The sequence below is a fragment of the Malurus melanocephalus genome, unplaced genomic scaffold, assembly GCF_030028575.1.
Source record: "Malurus melanocephalus ecotype Western Australia unplaced genomic scaffold, MMel_1.1 scaffold_220, whole genome shotgun sequence".
Taxonomy (NCBI): Eukaryota; Metazoa; Chordata; class Aves; order Passeriformes; family Maluridae; genus Malurus; species Malurus melanocephalus.
In genome coordinates this window covers 486,452-502,815 of record NW_026623452.1, presented here as the reverse complement: position 1 = coordinate 502,815, position 16,364 = coordinate 486,452, and the positions used below count along the sequence as shown (strand labels likewise).

Sequence of the window (16,364 nt, the reverse complement as noted above, 5' to 3'; positions counted from 1 at the left end):
GCAATCCCAGAGCAGATGGTGCTCACTGCTTATACCTGGAGCAGTGCTTAGCAATCTCAGAAATGCGTTCTGATGCGTACTTCCCCTAAATTGTCTTTGCCATTTCCTAAACAAGAACTCAGCCTCACGGATAAGTAGCTCCTCAGTCACTTGGCTCAAAGAGAGCCCATCATCCAATTCCAGTAAGCRCTACTCAGCGTGGATGCAAAAAAGAGGTTTTGGCAGCCCCCACTGCTTTTGCCAGCCAGGATCCTCCAGGTCCTCAAGTCACTCCAAGCAGCTCAATTTCCCTTCTAAAGCTGCGTCACTCCAGCTATCTGATACTGTCCCCTTACTCCAGGCAGCTCCCATGGAAAAGAAGATGCAATCACTTCCCCAAACCCGGAACTGTCTTTTGAATGCACCTCCTCCTTAGTATTAGGCTTATTAATAAAAGCCCTTTTACAGATTCATCTGSCCAGATGATYCRAGTGAAGAACAGCCATGCAAGTTCAAGGGCTTTGCTAGTTTAAAAGAGAGAAAAGTGCTATTTTATATAGAGGGAGATGAACTTACAGAGTTTGTTGCTACAGGACTTTGTGGGGCAGACCTTATCCAGCAGGTTTAAAAAGAGATTTAATAATATTCATAGACAAAAGATCTTTGAAGGACTTGGCAGGGATGTACACCTGATATCCCCTCTGGAGATGCTGTTTGGGAATACACAGTAACAGACTTTAGAAAGGTGGCACAGCCACACTCGGTTCCTAAATGTCAGACACAGCCCACAGGGTGAGCCAGCCTATGGGGTGACCTAGTCAGACATTTCTTACGTTCCTGCAATGCAACTGCAGGGCACCCAAGCCCTTCACACATCACTCCCAGGCCTGGCTGTCAGAGCAAGGACCAGCTGCCCAGTGGAGTCCAACCAGACACCACACACGGTACCCAAAGACCTCAGAAACTCTGGAGYCCTGATTCTGCACCATCATCAGGCAAAACACACAGTCCAAAGCACAGGGTGGAGGACACTGCARAAAAAACCTAAGTTAGAGTTGTCTTCACCTTGCTCAAGCTCTCTGTGCACACTTCAGAATCAAAAGCCTTGCTTRAACCCAGCAGAGTGCAGGGAATCCGGGTGCAGGGAAGAGAGCCATGCGAATACCTTCACACGCAGTGGGGGAGGGACACAAATCACCCAATACATGTCAATTCTTATGCCAACTTGATGTGTTGCATGTGTGATTACTGCAGAAACCAACTAATGGCTAATTACAGCCATCTGCACCCATTACTACCATTTGTATGTGTATTCATAGTAACTGCACATTAGTTAGGCATGCCACTGCACAAACATATTAACCAGCTAATTAATTAAAAGAACAGACCTTCTCTGCTTAGGAGGAGCCCATCACCCACTAATCACAAGAATATATTYTCTCCATCTGTTAGAATCACTTGCTCCCTCCCCAAGGTCACCAGGGAACATGCAGCTGGCCTGCAGTCTCCAGCAGGCTGTGCTGGGGTGGTGAACATTCTKTTTAAGTGACTTCCTTTGTGTAGCAAGGCTCCAAAACCATGGCTGCTTCTGGAAACACGACCATGGCACTCCCACAGTGCTTTTGGATTACCTCAGGTGACCTCTGGATTAGACACCAGGCATCCTTCCACCCTTCCCAGTGCTTGTTTGCCAAGCACAAGGGGGGCTCTTTGCATGCCCCTAACAGGGCAGCACTCTGGCAGCACAACTACACATCCCATACAAGCCCTCATGCCAAGCTGGGTCCTCTTCTGGCTCCTGTTCCTACAGCAAACTCCCAAAGCAACAGTAGATTATAAATATACAGGGGACGGCTGTGCCCCAGCACTTCACTGACACATGGTTCTATCTTCAGTCAGGAGCCCTGGGTTTAAATTTAGGGATGGAGCAGGAGGTTAGGTTTCAAAATTCCAAGCTAAATCCCCCAGGAGGAAGCAATGAGGCCAGATTTTTGTCCCTGCGGTACAGCCTTAAAGCAGATGGGAGCAGGGAGTCAGTGCTGTCGAGCAAAGCACACTGCGTGTGGAGCCCTGAAAGGCTGTGCCCAACTTCTCAGCTCTTTGAAGACCTGCTGGAGCTACAGCCCCATGCACCAGCTGCTGCTACACCAGCCCCGACAGGGCAGTCACGACTCCTGCTATACATCCAGACTTTGGGCAGAAAAATATGGCTCCAGCTATTGGCTTATAATAACTCCTTCTATTACAGCAAAGAGCAGCAGTTTCTGCTTCAGGCTGTGTCAGTGCTTCCTTCAGCTCCCCAGCCCTCTCCAAACSAGTGTCAGTGTGAAGCAGTAACAAGCTACAGCCCAACAGCTTTGGCCATTTTTCATTTGTTATAAGAAAAAGAACAAGTAAGTTTCAAASCATTGTGAAATATTTGTGAAACAAGCCAAACCCCTCCTTCCTGCACACATGAAATGCAGTGCTGAAGAAGTTACTACAATCCAATAAAGCGTAAAATGCTTTCATCATTTGGCAATATAAATGCTTACCCTAGTTATGGATGAGTTCAAGACAACTACACAGTAGGTTTAACTTAGGTTTTCCTAAAGCTAGACAAAAATTTCCGTCTTTATATGTTTAAAAAAATAAATCCGTTGCTTCATATGTGGGAGACTGGCTGCAGTTAATGGTGCTCCGTCAAATGGGACCTGTGCAGATGCTGCACTTGGAGCACCACAATTGTTGACCAGGCTGTCTGATCACATTACACTTGCTAGGAAGCCTCCTGGTATCTCCTGCCCAATCCTCTCATTCTCCAGCTCCAGAGATGCCCTAAGCTCTGTACAGCAGAATACCAGGGTGCAGCTCCTGCCCTCAGCTCCTCTGAGCTGCTGCAAAGGATCCAGGGCAGGACAGAGGGCTGAAGGGACCACAAGACACAGGCACTTGGAGCATTTCYAGATGATTCTGSTGCAAGACAGCACCACCTCTGCTGTACATGGGCATGCTCAACACACAGACGCTTTCCTCCACTCTTCCCCAGGCACAGACTGTTCACTGCTCTGCAAAGCACCAAATCACACGGACTGGATCCATCATTTGGTCCAGTGTCTTCTGAACCAAGGGAAAAAGCCTTCAAAGAGAMTCCATTCAAATGTGGTCTGAGCACTGCTGTCTTTGCCCCTCTCTGTCTCYCTGCTGCATACCTGTAGCAGGCACAGAGCCTGGGCAAGCCTTTGGGGAGAGCCTGCACCCTTGGGTGCTCCCACCCTGCCCGCCCCAGCCAGCAGGAACTGCTCCACAGGCAGAGTCCTGTCTGGCCATTATCCCTCGTGCCGCTTGACCACCTCGGCCTTGCTGAATCCAAAAGAGTCATCCAAACAAAACCTGCTGTCCTGAGTCCCTCAATCATCTGAGAAGCAGCAAACATGCTGAGTTAAGTGCAAGGTAAGCAGTATTTTTATTTGGTTAATTAGAATTGCTCATCAAATGAAAACAATGAAGTGATTTACTGCAGAACTGGTACAGGTAGTTATTGCATAAGTACATTCCTGCATATTTGGCTACATTAGGAATATTTTTTAATTAACAGTTTCTACTTGGCTAAAGCAAACCATAGAAAATAAAGAAAGAGAAGTTTCACACAAGGATACTGCCGAATCCCTCAACTGCCAGCTACTTTTTTTTCTGCAGGGAGGATTTTAAATTAAAAGCAGATTGCCTTCATTAGCGTTACCAGAAGCCACGTAACTGCCAAAGCTGACAGAAACACAACTGTGATTTGCAGATTTGGCAAGTACCATTTTCTCTTTCTGCAAATGTGGGTAATGTCATTTGTATTAAAGGGCTTTTGTAAGGGACACTGTGCAAAAAGCAACTCCTTCCCCAGGAGAGGAAAAACATCTCTAGAGCAGCAATTTAGTATTCTGGGGCTCTCAAGTTCTCCTTGTTTACTTTGCAAGAAAGTTCATTGCATTAAATTTGTGCTGAAAACGGTCAGACAGTATGAATGCTATGAACARTCTTCTCCTGATGACTGAGCAGAATACAGTAGCAAGCCCAAAACAAACATTTCAACAGYGATCTTTGACATATAGCCACACTCAAGCTTTCCATGACACATTGCCAAACCTCAGAAGCCATTCAGCATGGCTCTCACCAAAACCCCTATCKTCTTTACTTCATTTAGGCTGAAAAGGCTGATGATAGGAAAGCTGTATTTCCACTGAGGGCAGCTGTGTTTATAGGTCTCATGCTCTGCTCCAGAGTCTCAGCCTTGGTGATAAGAGGGAAGTCTTGGTAGTATTTTTACTCAGTTTCTGATTGCTGTGTGAATAGCTGTGAATAGCTGCAGAGCAGAGGRGGATGCGTGAAGCCTGCCGGGTGTCAGAGCACACAGCGGCTGAAGTTGCTGCTGCTCACTTTTACAGGGACTCCACATGCTCTGCTCTCCTCCCTGGTGCATTAGTCTCCCCCAACTTCTGGTGTTCAGCCTTAGCAAGAAAACTTAAAATACACAACTGAGGTGTTAAAGATCACACGTGTGTGTTTTGTGTTAGAGGTGACACAGTGGACCCTGGCTCCGGGGCTGAACCAAGCTGCTGATGTGACAGCAAAGCCATGGGGCTGCCCCTGACCCACATGTGCTCCCTGGGGTCAGAACAAACCCCTGAGCACCAGCACTGCCCCGGGAGCTGCTGCTGGCACAGCGTGGAGCCACGGCCAACGCCTGCTGTGGGGCTCTTCAGGGACAGGGAGATGATGAAAATTACAGCATGAAGAAACAAGAGGAATGGGTAATGTCCTAAAAGAACCCAGATGGTTCAGTGGCATGGCACTAGAGACCACAGTACCCCCGAGTGAATGAAGGATTTATTCCCCTAGCTGYAGCCAAAATGGGAAGGTCTGAACACACTGCTAAACTCTGCAGGAAGTAATCCAACACACTATTACCACAGTCACAAATGTAAAGTCTGTCTGCAGTAATTAGGATTGTACTACATATGATTTATTAGACACTGTCTTATAATCAAGACTAAAATAGTTGCCTACATTGTAGTTACCAGTGCCTTAACTGTCTAAAAATAAAGCAACAAATATAATGCAGTGCCAGGCGTGGAACCAACCGAAATAATGTTAACCTATGTCGAGCCTGCAATGGTAACCGCAGTACGCCTGCTGGTAACCTTCAATCTAACCCGGAGTTAAACACTCGGTGACTCTGCAATTTAGGTTTGTATCTTCAAAAGAACCAGAGAAGCCAGTTCTGTCTGTGTAGTCCAACTCTGCTTYACCACACGGTGAACAGAGCTCATTATCCATTGAACTAAGTAATGAGTTAACAATAATTAAACTGAAAGAGACACAGATTAAAGGAATTTATTATTCCCTGATCTGCCAAGCAAATTGTTTAGATACCTGCAATCAATGAGTAATGATGAAACAGAGTAGAACCCCAACAAACCAAAGAGCCAACAACAGGCTCATAAAAATCCGTTCAGTAAGGCCCATGTATCTTCGTTAGGCTGAACAGCACAGCATTTTAATCAACAAAACCCCCTTATCTTTCTGCATCATGAGATCCGAGGYAGAATGTGGCCCTAAATTATGCCGTTACTGTTTATTATTCATGTATCACAGGACTGATGAAGATTTATGGTCCCATTGTGCTAAGTMCTGTATAGTGAAATTCAGAGAAATAGTGAGAATCAGTACTCCAAGACTTTATAATTCAAAGACAAATTACAAAAACAAGGTATTATAATTTAAAGACAGTAATGAACAGATGGGGATTGGAGATACAGACAGATTAAGCAACTTGTCCAAGGTCATGCCAGACACATGTGCCAGAGCAGAAAATTGAACCGATCTCTGGAGTACCAGCACAGGTTTTTACTCATGTAGGARAATGGTGTTGATCCTCTTTGATTTCACTAGATGTCATATTTCATAAACTAATAAATAAGTTCAAAAAAATGCTAATGTTACATGGCAGTACTGGAAGGATTTTCTTTCATGCCTCCCTCCTCAGAAGATGATCATTAACAAAAGTCCTCTGCCTGCACCTACACCTGATCTGTCTGTAAGGCACAGCATTTGCACAGAATCAGAATGACTGAAGCCTACAGGCTTTCTGCAGCCATCTAGTCCAACCCCTCATTCAGAGCAGGACAAACTACAGCAGATGCTCCGGGGCCTGGTCCACTCAAACTCTGAATATCTTCAAGGATGGASATGGAAATCACACCRCCTCTCAGGACTCCWGTGAATGTGTTCAATCATTCAGGTTGCAAAAGTCTTTCCGTGCATGAAATGAGAATTTCCCCAGTTCCARCTCATGTCCACCACCTCCTGTCCTGCTGGCATGCACCAAGTCTAGCTGTCTCCTCTGTTCCCACACACTGAGTAGCTGCAGGCAGCAATGGGATCTCTTCTAGTCCTGTTCCAGACTTTTCTTGCTGAACAAGCCCAGCGTTCAGAGCTCCCCTTGGGCACACACACTCCAGCACCCATCAGCAGCCTGGTGGCTGTGGCAGCCTCACCGAGGTGTAGCTGTGTCTTTCCTCGACATGCACCTGAAACGGGACATTGTGCTCCACATGCAGCCTCACAGCCACCAAACAAGACTGTAATTTTCTTCATTCAGTTATTGTATTTTTATGTATTTTACACGACACAAATCCTGCACCCTCTGGTTTACAAAACAACACCGGAACATTGTTCTTKCACACCACTTGTGGATGTTTGCTGTTCCAGGGGTCTCAGCACAYGCAGGCACACCAGGCCCTGAGCAACCACTGCTCCCATAAAGAACTTGGAAAGGGACATCTCACAGGTCTTTTTCTGTAGCTGACAAAAAGGATAGCCAGGTCAGTCTGAGTGATGTAAAGTACTCAAAATATATCAGTGACAGCATGGTAACACAAGATACGATGCTGCTGGACACACATACATCAGCAGACACATTTAGGAATTTCAATCCTAAAACCTGTCACACAGTGTTTTGCTAACAGTRGAAAATATTTAATTTATGACTGTGACAGGAGATCTCTTCAGTGCAACATAAACAGTAGCAGCAGTGTTRCTAATTAAACCAAAACTCAAGCTCCCAGACAGCTGATCCAGGATAGTGGGAGAAGTGATACTGCATTTCAACACTGTGCCTTTCTCTCCTGGTTTACAAGTAAAATGTGCCCCCTTGTCAAAAGGTGTTTGCTCTCTGTTTATTTTAACAAGAATAAAGTCACAGTTTAAGCTTTGCTTATTTATATTTGCTAGGACCAGTGAAGATTTACCAATTAAAACTTCATTTCAATTAGCTCTGCAGAAGTGCTATCAACATTTGGTTTAGGTTTTCCTTGAATGTACTGCCCAAATGAGCAGCATGATCACKCCACTCAGCCATCCTGATACAAAAGGCTTGACATGGAGACATTTGGGGCTTTAGTGATCCCACAACTGAACGGTGCAGCACACGTTGATATGGCAAAACAAGACAGAACAACCCAGCTGGGTGTCAGGAGCAAGCTCTGGATGCCAATGGCACCTCTATGCCAACTCTGAAAGCAGAGCAAAGGAGCCCCAGCTTTGGGATGAGCCTTTCCTCCATTCATGGAACATTTAAAGCCACACCAATGATTCCTGAAGCAAAGGGACATGCTGCATCAAAGTGGAGGCATCCCATCATACCCCAAAGAGGACTTTGCCAGTCACAATCCAGGTGTGTTTGTGAMCACAGGGCACATGGYCAGGTAACACTCACCATCACRAGCTCAACCTACAGCCACCAWGTGCCTGYAAAAGTTTGTGYTTTGGGCACAGAACAGACCTRCCACAAATCATAGAATTGTTTAGRTTGGRAAAGACCTCCAAGATCATGGAGCCCAACYRYTAATCCAGCATTGCCAAGCCCACCACTCTCAAAAGGCAAACTGGAACACTTCTSKGRGCTCCCCAGGCTCTTCCCACTCTCTCCWCCACCGCAGTCCCCCAATACACAAGCAGGGGGGCATTGCTACAACCCACTGCCATCAGCAGGATGGGCACAGTCCCTGAGGAGCAGCTCAGTCCTTGGGATTTCTACCCATGGGTTCTCACTATTGTGCAGCCCTTCCTCAAATTCACAGCAGATGAGTCCCTTAGCTACGCTTCGGCCTTGAGAGCCTCTCTAATAAAAATACCAGCCTCCTCCTCCTCCTTCCTCAGCATGGAAGCCTCTCTGAGACCTCCTGCAAATGAAAGGGGAGAGAGAGAGGGGCTCTTTTGCAGGGGTTGTTTGGTGTTCTGTCACCAAGCCAAGCAGATGTTTGTAAAAATCTAAACTGGCTATACAACTGTTTTAAACTCGCGCAGCTGTGCACAGCGAGCAACTGCATCGGGGGACAGGACCACTGCTCTCACATCCAGGGACTGGAGTTTAATAAACCAAACTTCCCCTGAGTTATTCAAGCTCTCTCATTCCAATTTAGCGTTTAYGGCAGAGGAAACTGCTGAAACAAGAAAAGCGAAGTGGCTTTTCYAGCTTCATGGTGAAAATTTGCATGCAGATGGGACTAGGACTGGAGCTCRCTCCTGCCAGACCCAGACGGTAATCACAGCACCCGATCTGCACCACGCAGCTTATCTGGGGAGGAACAGACGAGACTCTGGGACAGCAGCCCTCAGACAAAAGTCTGTTGTGCTTGGCCCTCACTTCAGCATCAATTATACAATGAAATCACTGCAAACTTCAATGCAACAACGTCAACCGAGAGCAGAAGAGACTGAAGTAGCCTCTTTGTATCTGTACTTTAAAAATGTAAAATTAATGCTAATTTCTGACAGTGCTTTTATTCTATTTTAGATTTTTGAACAAAATTTACAACTAAGAATTTCTAAAATACTCATATTTTAGAAATATGCCCAGCCAACTAAATCATACAGGATAGTTTTACAATCCTATAAAATACTAATTTTTTTGCAAGCCAAAACTATTTGTCATAGAGTATTTGCATTTTAGCCATATAAAAGATAGACTGTCTGCATAAGTACTATCACGTTGCTCCCCGAAACCACAGCAAAACTTCTGTTGTTGTTTTCTTCTCTTTGTCATATTTCAGAAGAATGCATGGCAATTGAAAAACTGGTTTTACTCATGTTGCTAGCACACAAGTCGGTAACAGCTGGGTAATTCCGTATCTCTGATTCAYGCTGCACTATACAAAAAGCACATAAAATCAAATTAGTTTTCTAATCTCTATACAGACAACGCAATTGTGATGAGTATTTTTTAAAACTCAACACAAGAGTGTTGTGAAAAACTGTCACAGCGCTCTGCTTATTTGAATTTAAAGAAAGAAAAGTTTTCCATATCTGAAGAATTCCAAGTAAAACAGGAACACATTACTGGGCAGAAGTGACTGACCAGGCTCGCAGCCCTGTCACGTTCAGACAAGCATTTTAAGTGTCTGCAGTCTAAAGCTTCATTATTTTTTGCAGAACAATCTGGCAATGGAGGTAACCCGATTCCCTGGGAATCAAATGTTACTTAAAGACAGGTTTCACCTGTCAGGGATAAAACATATACAGCAACAAAGTGTCAGGGTATATAGACATCAGAGGAGAGGGCGGTCTGTCCTTCACGGCTAACAGAGAATAAAGGAAATTTTCTGCTTTYGCCGAGTTTTGAATTATATCTATTTTTTTTGTAACTTTAAGGGGAACTATTCTAACACAATGGCAGCTACAGCAACATTGTGCCAACAAACTACAAAACACGGTGGAATAACCTTCAGGCAACTGCTCTGAGGGTTCCTGCAAGCTTTAGGATCTCCCTTCCCTAGGTCTCTCCCCATCATGAGGGGTCAGAGTTACAGCAATCCCGTCTGGAAGCAATGCCTGCTCTGTCACAGCAGTCAGGCAGAGCCAGCAGAGCTACCTGCCCACTACATGTACACAGAAACATCCCTTGGGGCAAAGAAAGAAACCCAATATACAGAAACACGCAGCATTCAGCAGGGACCTGGGCAGCAAACAGAAATTAAAGCTGTTTTCCCCAAGGAAACMTGTGGATTTCCACAGAATTGAGATGTCTATTTCCCTGGTCTTCCCCTGCAATTCTCAGCTGAATGCTGGAAGCAGATACAAATTTMTCCTTATGCCAGTGACACCTGTCAATCACTCCCCCAACTACCCTGCTCTCAATTCCACAGTCCCGCAAGACAAGAGAGGAACACACGAGCTTCTGCCACGAGACCGAACTGCAGCAGTGGCCCCAACCACACAGTGCTGAGACCACTGCAGACAGCAGGGTCAGGATATTGCTCAGAACAGCCGCTCTCTGGGGCTGGAGCCATCCTTTTATCCTGCCTCCCYCTGCCATACTGTGCCTAATGCAATTTGATGCTGCAATAAAAATAGATGATCCTCAACCCCCCTCCCCAGCCCACCGGGCACTGGTGGTCAGGCACAGAGCCTGAGCTCAGCTGCTGCTCAGGGGCAGGTGCTCCAGGGCCTCTCTTTTTGCTTATCGTTGTTGTGACCTACAAGGAAAATAAAACCTTCAGCTTTAAATACACCTTTTTGATAACCAAGTCACCAGCTTCCACCCTGCCTTTGGAAAAGTCAAAGCACACTTAGTTATTGAAATCACCCAAAGGAATAGATCTATCCGGTCCCCTCCACGTGAGACAATTGTACTGAAAGCAATAGAACATTAAACCAACTGTTTTACAATCGCTGCCAAAAACCACACATCAAACCCATCCGGAGAATCCAGACATTGACTGACATGTGTTCCTAAACAAAACAGGGCAGTTGCAGGGCAGGAACAGGAAAAGGAGAGATGAAGTGAGCTCTGCAGTTTCACACAGTGGTGCTGGTGGGTGTCTCCAGCTATACATTCATGCAAATTTTTTTTGAGAAAGAAATAGCAGGCTTTTGCTTCACCAACAAAAGAAGCTGTTGAAATAGTTTTTTTCAGACACAGCTGATAAGGCTAATTACGTGGTGAGAGCTTAGTCATCCATATCACGGTGACAGAAAGGCAGATTCTCTTCAAATAACGTCAGCACCACAAAACTCTCCAGATCAACACGAAGATGCCGCTGCCGGGAAGGCGAGGGCGCCAGGGCGCGCCGCCAGAGGGCGCCCCTTTTTCTGCAAGATCCCATTTCCATCCCGCTCCGGGCGCGCACATGGGGCGGCCCCAAAGCAGCGCCCAGCGCAGGGTACGCGCATCTCCGTGTTTGGTTAATGTGAACACAAACAGGCATGGCCTCCCCTCACATTTCCATCAAAACACTAACCAGATGAGGGAAACGCACGATTCCCTGTGTTTTGCCTCGTCAGAAATTAGCACTCTAAGCCCAGCAGGGTACAAAGGTCATTCTGATCAGCCCCTAATAAGTTCAGTACATTAACGGGATGCTGTTGCATCTGGGAGTTCTCCATGGAGCAGCTGATCTCGAGAAATCCCTCTGCGCTGAAAATCTACAACCCAAATGTAATGACCACCTCAAAAAGTACTGGATCAACAGAGTGCCCCTTTTAAATACAGGCAAAGATTTTTCCTTAGGAATGAAGGAACCCCAGATCTTATGTTTCATACCACATATGTGGGTTTGCCCCACTTTGTAAGTGCCAGCAGCTGAAATACCCTCAAACATGGGGTTCCAGTACCCCTTTCCATGAGCCTGATCAAGTAAGTCCCAGTTGGCTGCCAGACCTGTTCTCTAGTTAGGTAACACTTCTCTAAATGGCTCAAGCACATACACCTGTGTTTAGAGCCTAATTATACAGCTTAAAAGGACTAAAAGAGTTTTAAAAATTGCTCTGATTCCTTTCAGCTGGRATGCCAGGGAAGGATCCACATGAGATGTGTGATTAGGGCAGCCTGGCAAAGTCCCGCTGGCTTTTTTCTGCACCTTCCTCTTCTGTGGCTGCATTGCACCATGCCAACGAGCTCACCCTAGCAGCGAGCCACATCTAGGGAGGATTAATCTCGGGAATAAACAAACCAAAGCAGAACTCCAGACCAAACAGGGAGCAAGGACAAGCAAATCCACATCAAATGACAACCCTCAGGACTTCTCCAGTCCATGAGAGAGCTACCTCTGCTTGAGACACTGGGCAGCAGCACCTATCCAACATCAGTAACCCCAGTCCCTTCAAGTCAGAGAAAGCTGGATATTCCCCCCACAGTGCAGTATTTCATGGTGTAGGCTCACTCTCTTCTATCACAAATCCCACTGTGAGCCTCAGATGAGCAGTTCCTTAACACAGGCACTAAGAAGCACCCCTAGAGCAGGGCGTATCCCCCTCAGTCACCTGAGCAGAGGGCCTGCAATGGGGTGATGGTGTTTGGGCAGCAAGAACGTGAGACAGTAGAAACAGAGGCTTGCTACCTCCAGAACACTCGAGARGAAACAGAAAAACTGGGAGTTCTCAAACTGGTTTCCCAGATTTTGTAGCAATCAGAGAAAGGGGTGTGGGTCATCCAAACAGAGAGTGGGAGCACTTTCTAACACGCAGGAAGACTGTGCTCAAGTTAGTACATTTTATGGGAGCAAGTGGCGCAACTTACCCAAACTCAAGGAGTGAGGGGCTTTTCCCCAGCATTAGAAACTTTCTTGTAGGCAGATCTTCACCGGAGACCCTGGGTGCATGGCTGTCTGTCAGGATTGCTAAYATGAGCAGACACTGCTTTCGTGTTTGGGAATTCTGCCATTGACTTCAAAGTACTGAGATATAACACCTTGTGTATTCCCTAAAYACACTTAATAACAGCACCCGACACATTTAAAGTGCTTAGACATGTTAAAGGCATTGTACAACATTAGCAAAAAACCAGGAAACCCTGTCTAGGTGGTTCATGAGAAACCTGGTAAGCCAAGAGTCTATCCCTGCATCAGATGCTTATCTATTAGCCAGCTAATAACTGTGTGACTGCTTCTCCAACTGATCCCTACAGCCACAAGCAGGGACTACCTTCTGGTGAGCTGTGGAGACACCAGATTATTCATAATCCTCTTAAATCATAACTAAGAATAGAGATTAGAAGGTGTAAAGCATGCAGTAAGTGTTCTAAACCCAACACAAACACAGCCGGTGTCAGCCTGAGTCAGAGCCTGCACCATGGGAGCTCWCTGAACTCCTGCAGTGCAGCTCTGGGGTGCAGGCACTGCTGCTTTGGCTCCTGGGGCTGGGCTGCTGTGACACCAGCACACACCAAACAGTGCCTGGAGCCAGCCCAAAGCAGACAGGAGCGAGGTCAGCCCAGTGCGGCAGCACCATTTGGGGAACAAGGCTGTGGGGCTAAGAAATCAATGTTCCACTTTGCTCCAGGGCAAGCAATGGAGAGAAGGAACAGCAAGTCTCCTTAGAGAGGGAGATAGTGAAGTGCTTTTGCCTCCAGACAGCTCAAAAATAAGATAAAAATATGGTTCACGGGGTAGCTGTTATAACATGGAGAAGACCACCATCAGAAAATCTTGGCACAGGTCCAGCTGGAGACAACATTGAACCCACTTCATCAACATCTCAACTCAGCCAAAAGTTGTCTACTCACAAAATCACCAAAGTTGGAAGAAACCTTCAATATCATCTAATCCAATCATCAACTCAGCACTCCCATAACAACCTGTTATCCATATCCTGAGTTACTTCACCACTTCCCTGGACATCCCAATGCAGGGCTACTCTTTCAGTGAAATTTTTTTTTCTAGTATCTAATCTGAACTTGCCCTGGCACAACTTAAAGCCATTTCATCTCCCTTCACTTGAGACGTGGTAGGAGACATCTGCCCCTCCTCACCTGTGTCCCCATGGATGCATTCACAGGTGTCAGTGGGTGTAACCTGACAAAGCTCCATGCATGTGACAACCCCCATGGTCAGCAAGCTGAATTGGTGCCTCAGAAACCAGCCTGAAGCAACGAGTGTTTGGACAAAAGGTGGAATTATAAACTATGATCCTGCCCTTAGTACACGTGGGGATGGGTCCTGAGGGAAAAGAGGGTCCTGAGAYTCTTCTTTCCGGAGAGAGCAAAACTGGTACCAACGTGTGAACCAACCTGCATAGCTGCTAAAAAGTGAGGATGATACACAAAACTACTTTATCAGGACATTTGTATTAATGCTCACTGATGTTTTATCTGCACCGGGCAAGTACTACAGCAACACAAAAACGTGCTCCTGAACACACATCTGTCAGCAGCTACGCACGGTAATTACCAGTGAAAATCATCAAGTCTGTTARCTGTTTTAAACACCAGGCTAATGGTACCAGCAGCAGCTTTATGTGTGGAACCTTCTTCCTCCAAGCACTTCTTCCTATTTCCACGCGGTATTCATCAAGTTTTCATAACATTTATCTACGGAGTTCCCCTGTCTACGGCAACAGCCAGAGATGCGCTGTGTGATACTATAATTTTAACTGCTATGGCTTGAGACTGCCAGCGTATCCCCTCCTACCAACAGAAGGAAACAGAACTAGATCCTGGAAATCTGTGCCCTGACACTTGGGGARCCTCATCAATTTGCAGGTACAMGATGTTTGACTCGCTGCTACCCTGYGATATGGGATACCTGTAACCACAGCTGCTGTGAGCCGCAGTGGCTGCCCTGTAGTACTATCCCTGTGTACAATGCTGCAGCCACCTTCACCAGTGTTTGTAAACATTTAGTCTTCCAAGAACTTTCCACTTGAAACGCGACTGCTAATGTATTCACATCTGCAATAATTAGATGCAAATTTATAAAAAGCCACTTTCTGGCTCAACTGAATTACTATTCTATTAATAGTGATGTTCAAGTGATTCTGAAACTCCCCACTGTTTAACTTCCAGGACTGCTCGTTTTACTTTGGAAATTTACTCTCAGTTGTAACTTGACAAAGAAAATATTAATTTGCTCACATTTACGAGGCATGTATATGGTTCAGCCCTCTCAATTCATAGGTCAGACAACAAATTGGTTTCTCTGAAAAATTACCTGATGAAATATTCAACATAAGGCATTCTGTAGCTTAGATGTGCACTACAAACCGCAGTTTTACTGGGGTGTCCCTGTAGGTTGGCTCTGGCACGTACGCCTGCATGTTTTATGCTTTGTCTGAAGGAGGAAGCTCCCACAAGTGAGGAGAAGGCTCTCGGATATGGGTCACAAGTTGGTTTATCAAAACTTAGATGAGAATTTTAAAAAAACCCTACAATACATCAGCATATTTTCCCCAAGCTTTCAGGGAAAAAAAAAAACCAAAACCAAACCCAACATAAACCAGACCGTGAATATTCTTTGCCATTTCAGTTGCTTCTACAAAAGGGAAGAATCAACCAAGATTTATCCAAAGCAAGAATGAAAGCAAGAGGACACACTGTAATACARGTTGCACAGGTTTCCTCCGCACTTCATACCTGACACGGTCATTTTACTCCTGCTTCATTTTTAACAAGTGGCAAATACCATTTACACTTTTGTTTCCCATCCAGAAGAAGATTTAAATAAATCARTTCCTCTCTCATAACCTTGTGGCATTTTTCAGCTCCCACACCAAAACCCATTACAGTCTCGTTATTCTGGTTTCTGAACCAAAACCCTGAAAGCCCTTTCGGTTGTACTCAAAACCGAAGCACCGAGACAATGAGAAAAAAGAAAGAGCCACCACTGAACACTCGTTGCGACCACCCCCGCCCCCCCAGCTCCGTTCGCATCGCCGCTGCCGGGGAAAGACCCTTTCCAGCCCGGGCAATGCTACAAGGGGTGCTGAGAGGGGCRAGGGGAGCCCGGCCCTCCGGGAAACCTCTCAGGTCCGACTTCTCGCCGCCCACGACCCGAGACAAACTCCACCGTGCGGCGGCGAGCGCTCCGCGCCCCGCGGCTCCCGGAGCCGTGCGCGGGCATCCCCCGGCTGGCAGCGGCTCCGGGGCTGCCCCGGCCGGGGCACCGCGCCCTCGGCCCCCCGCGGGACTCACCGGAGATCTCGGCCTGGGGCACGCCGCTGAGGCTGAAGCCCTTGGCTCCATACAGCTGCCGGACCTCGGCGCAGCTCCTCGCCTTGCTGCCGCTGTCACCGCGAGCCGGGGCGGAGGCGACACACAGCAGCCAAAATCCCCACGGGAAGACACGCATCCTTGTCCGCTGGCCCCGCCACCTGCCGTGCGAAGGGCAAAGCCAAGGTCCCGCGGCGCGGAGGCGGCCGGGGGGGCGCGGGGTGCGGCCCCCTCCGCGGGCAGCCCCGGCGGGACGGGCGGGCGAGGGCGGCGRGCGGGAGAGCCCCGGCTGCCCGCGGCGTGCGGGGAAGGCAACGGCGAGTTCAGCCCCGGACGGCTCGGCCGAAGGGGCAGAGATCCAAGTTCGGCCGCGCCGCTTCAAAGCCCCGGAGCGTGAGCGCGCAGAGGGCTTTTGTTCTTAGCGCGGCTGCAT

The 16,364-nt window shown here is 47.1% G+C and overlaps 1 protein-coding gene across 1 annotated transcript in view; it reads right to left on the bottom strand.

The window, feature by feature from the left end:
- The window catches only part of GPC1 (glypican 1), a 191,824-nt gene extending 175,466 nt beyond the window's left edge, over nucleotides 1-16,358 (bottom strand). Inside the window, exon 1 of the mRNA XM_057374252.1 lies at nucleotides 15,914-16,358. Within this exon, the coding sequence (XP_057230235.1) occupies nucleotides 15,914-16,070 (157 nt within the window). The 5' untranslated portion in view covers nucleotides 16,071-16,358. The remainder of the gene's footprint in view (nucleotides 1-15,913) is intronic.
- Nucleotides 16,359-16,364: the final 6 nt, after the last annotated feature.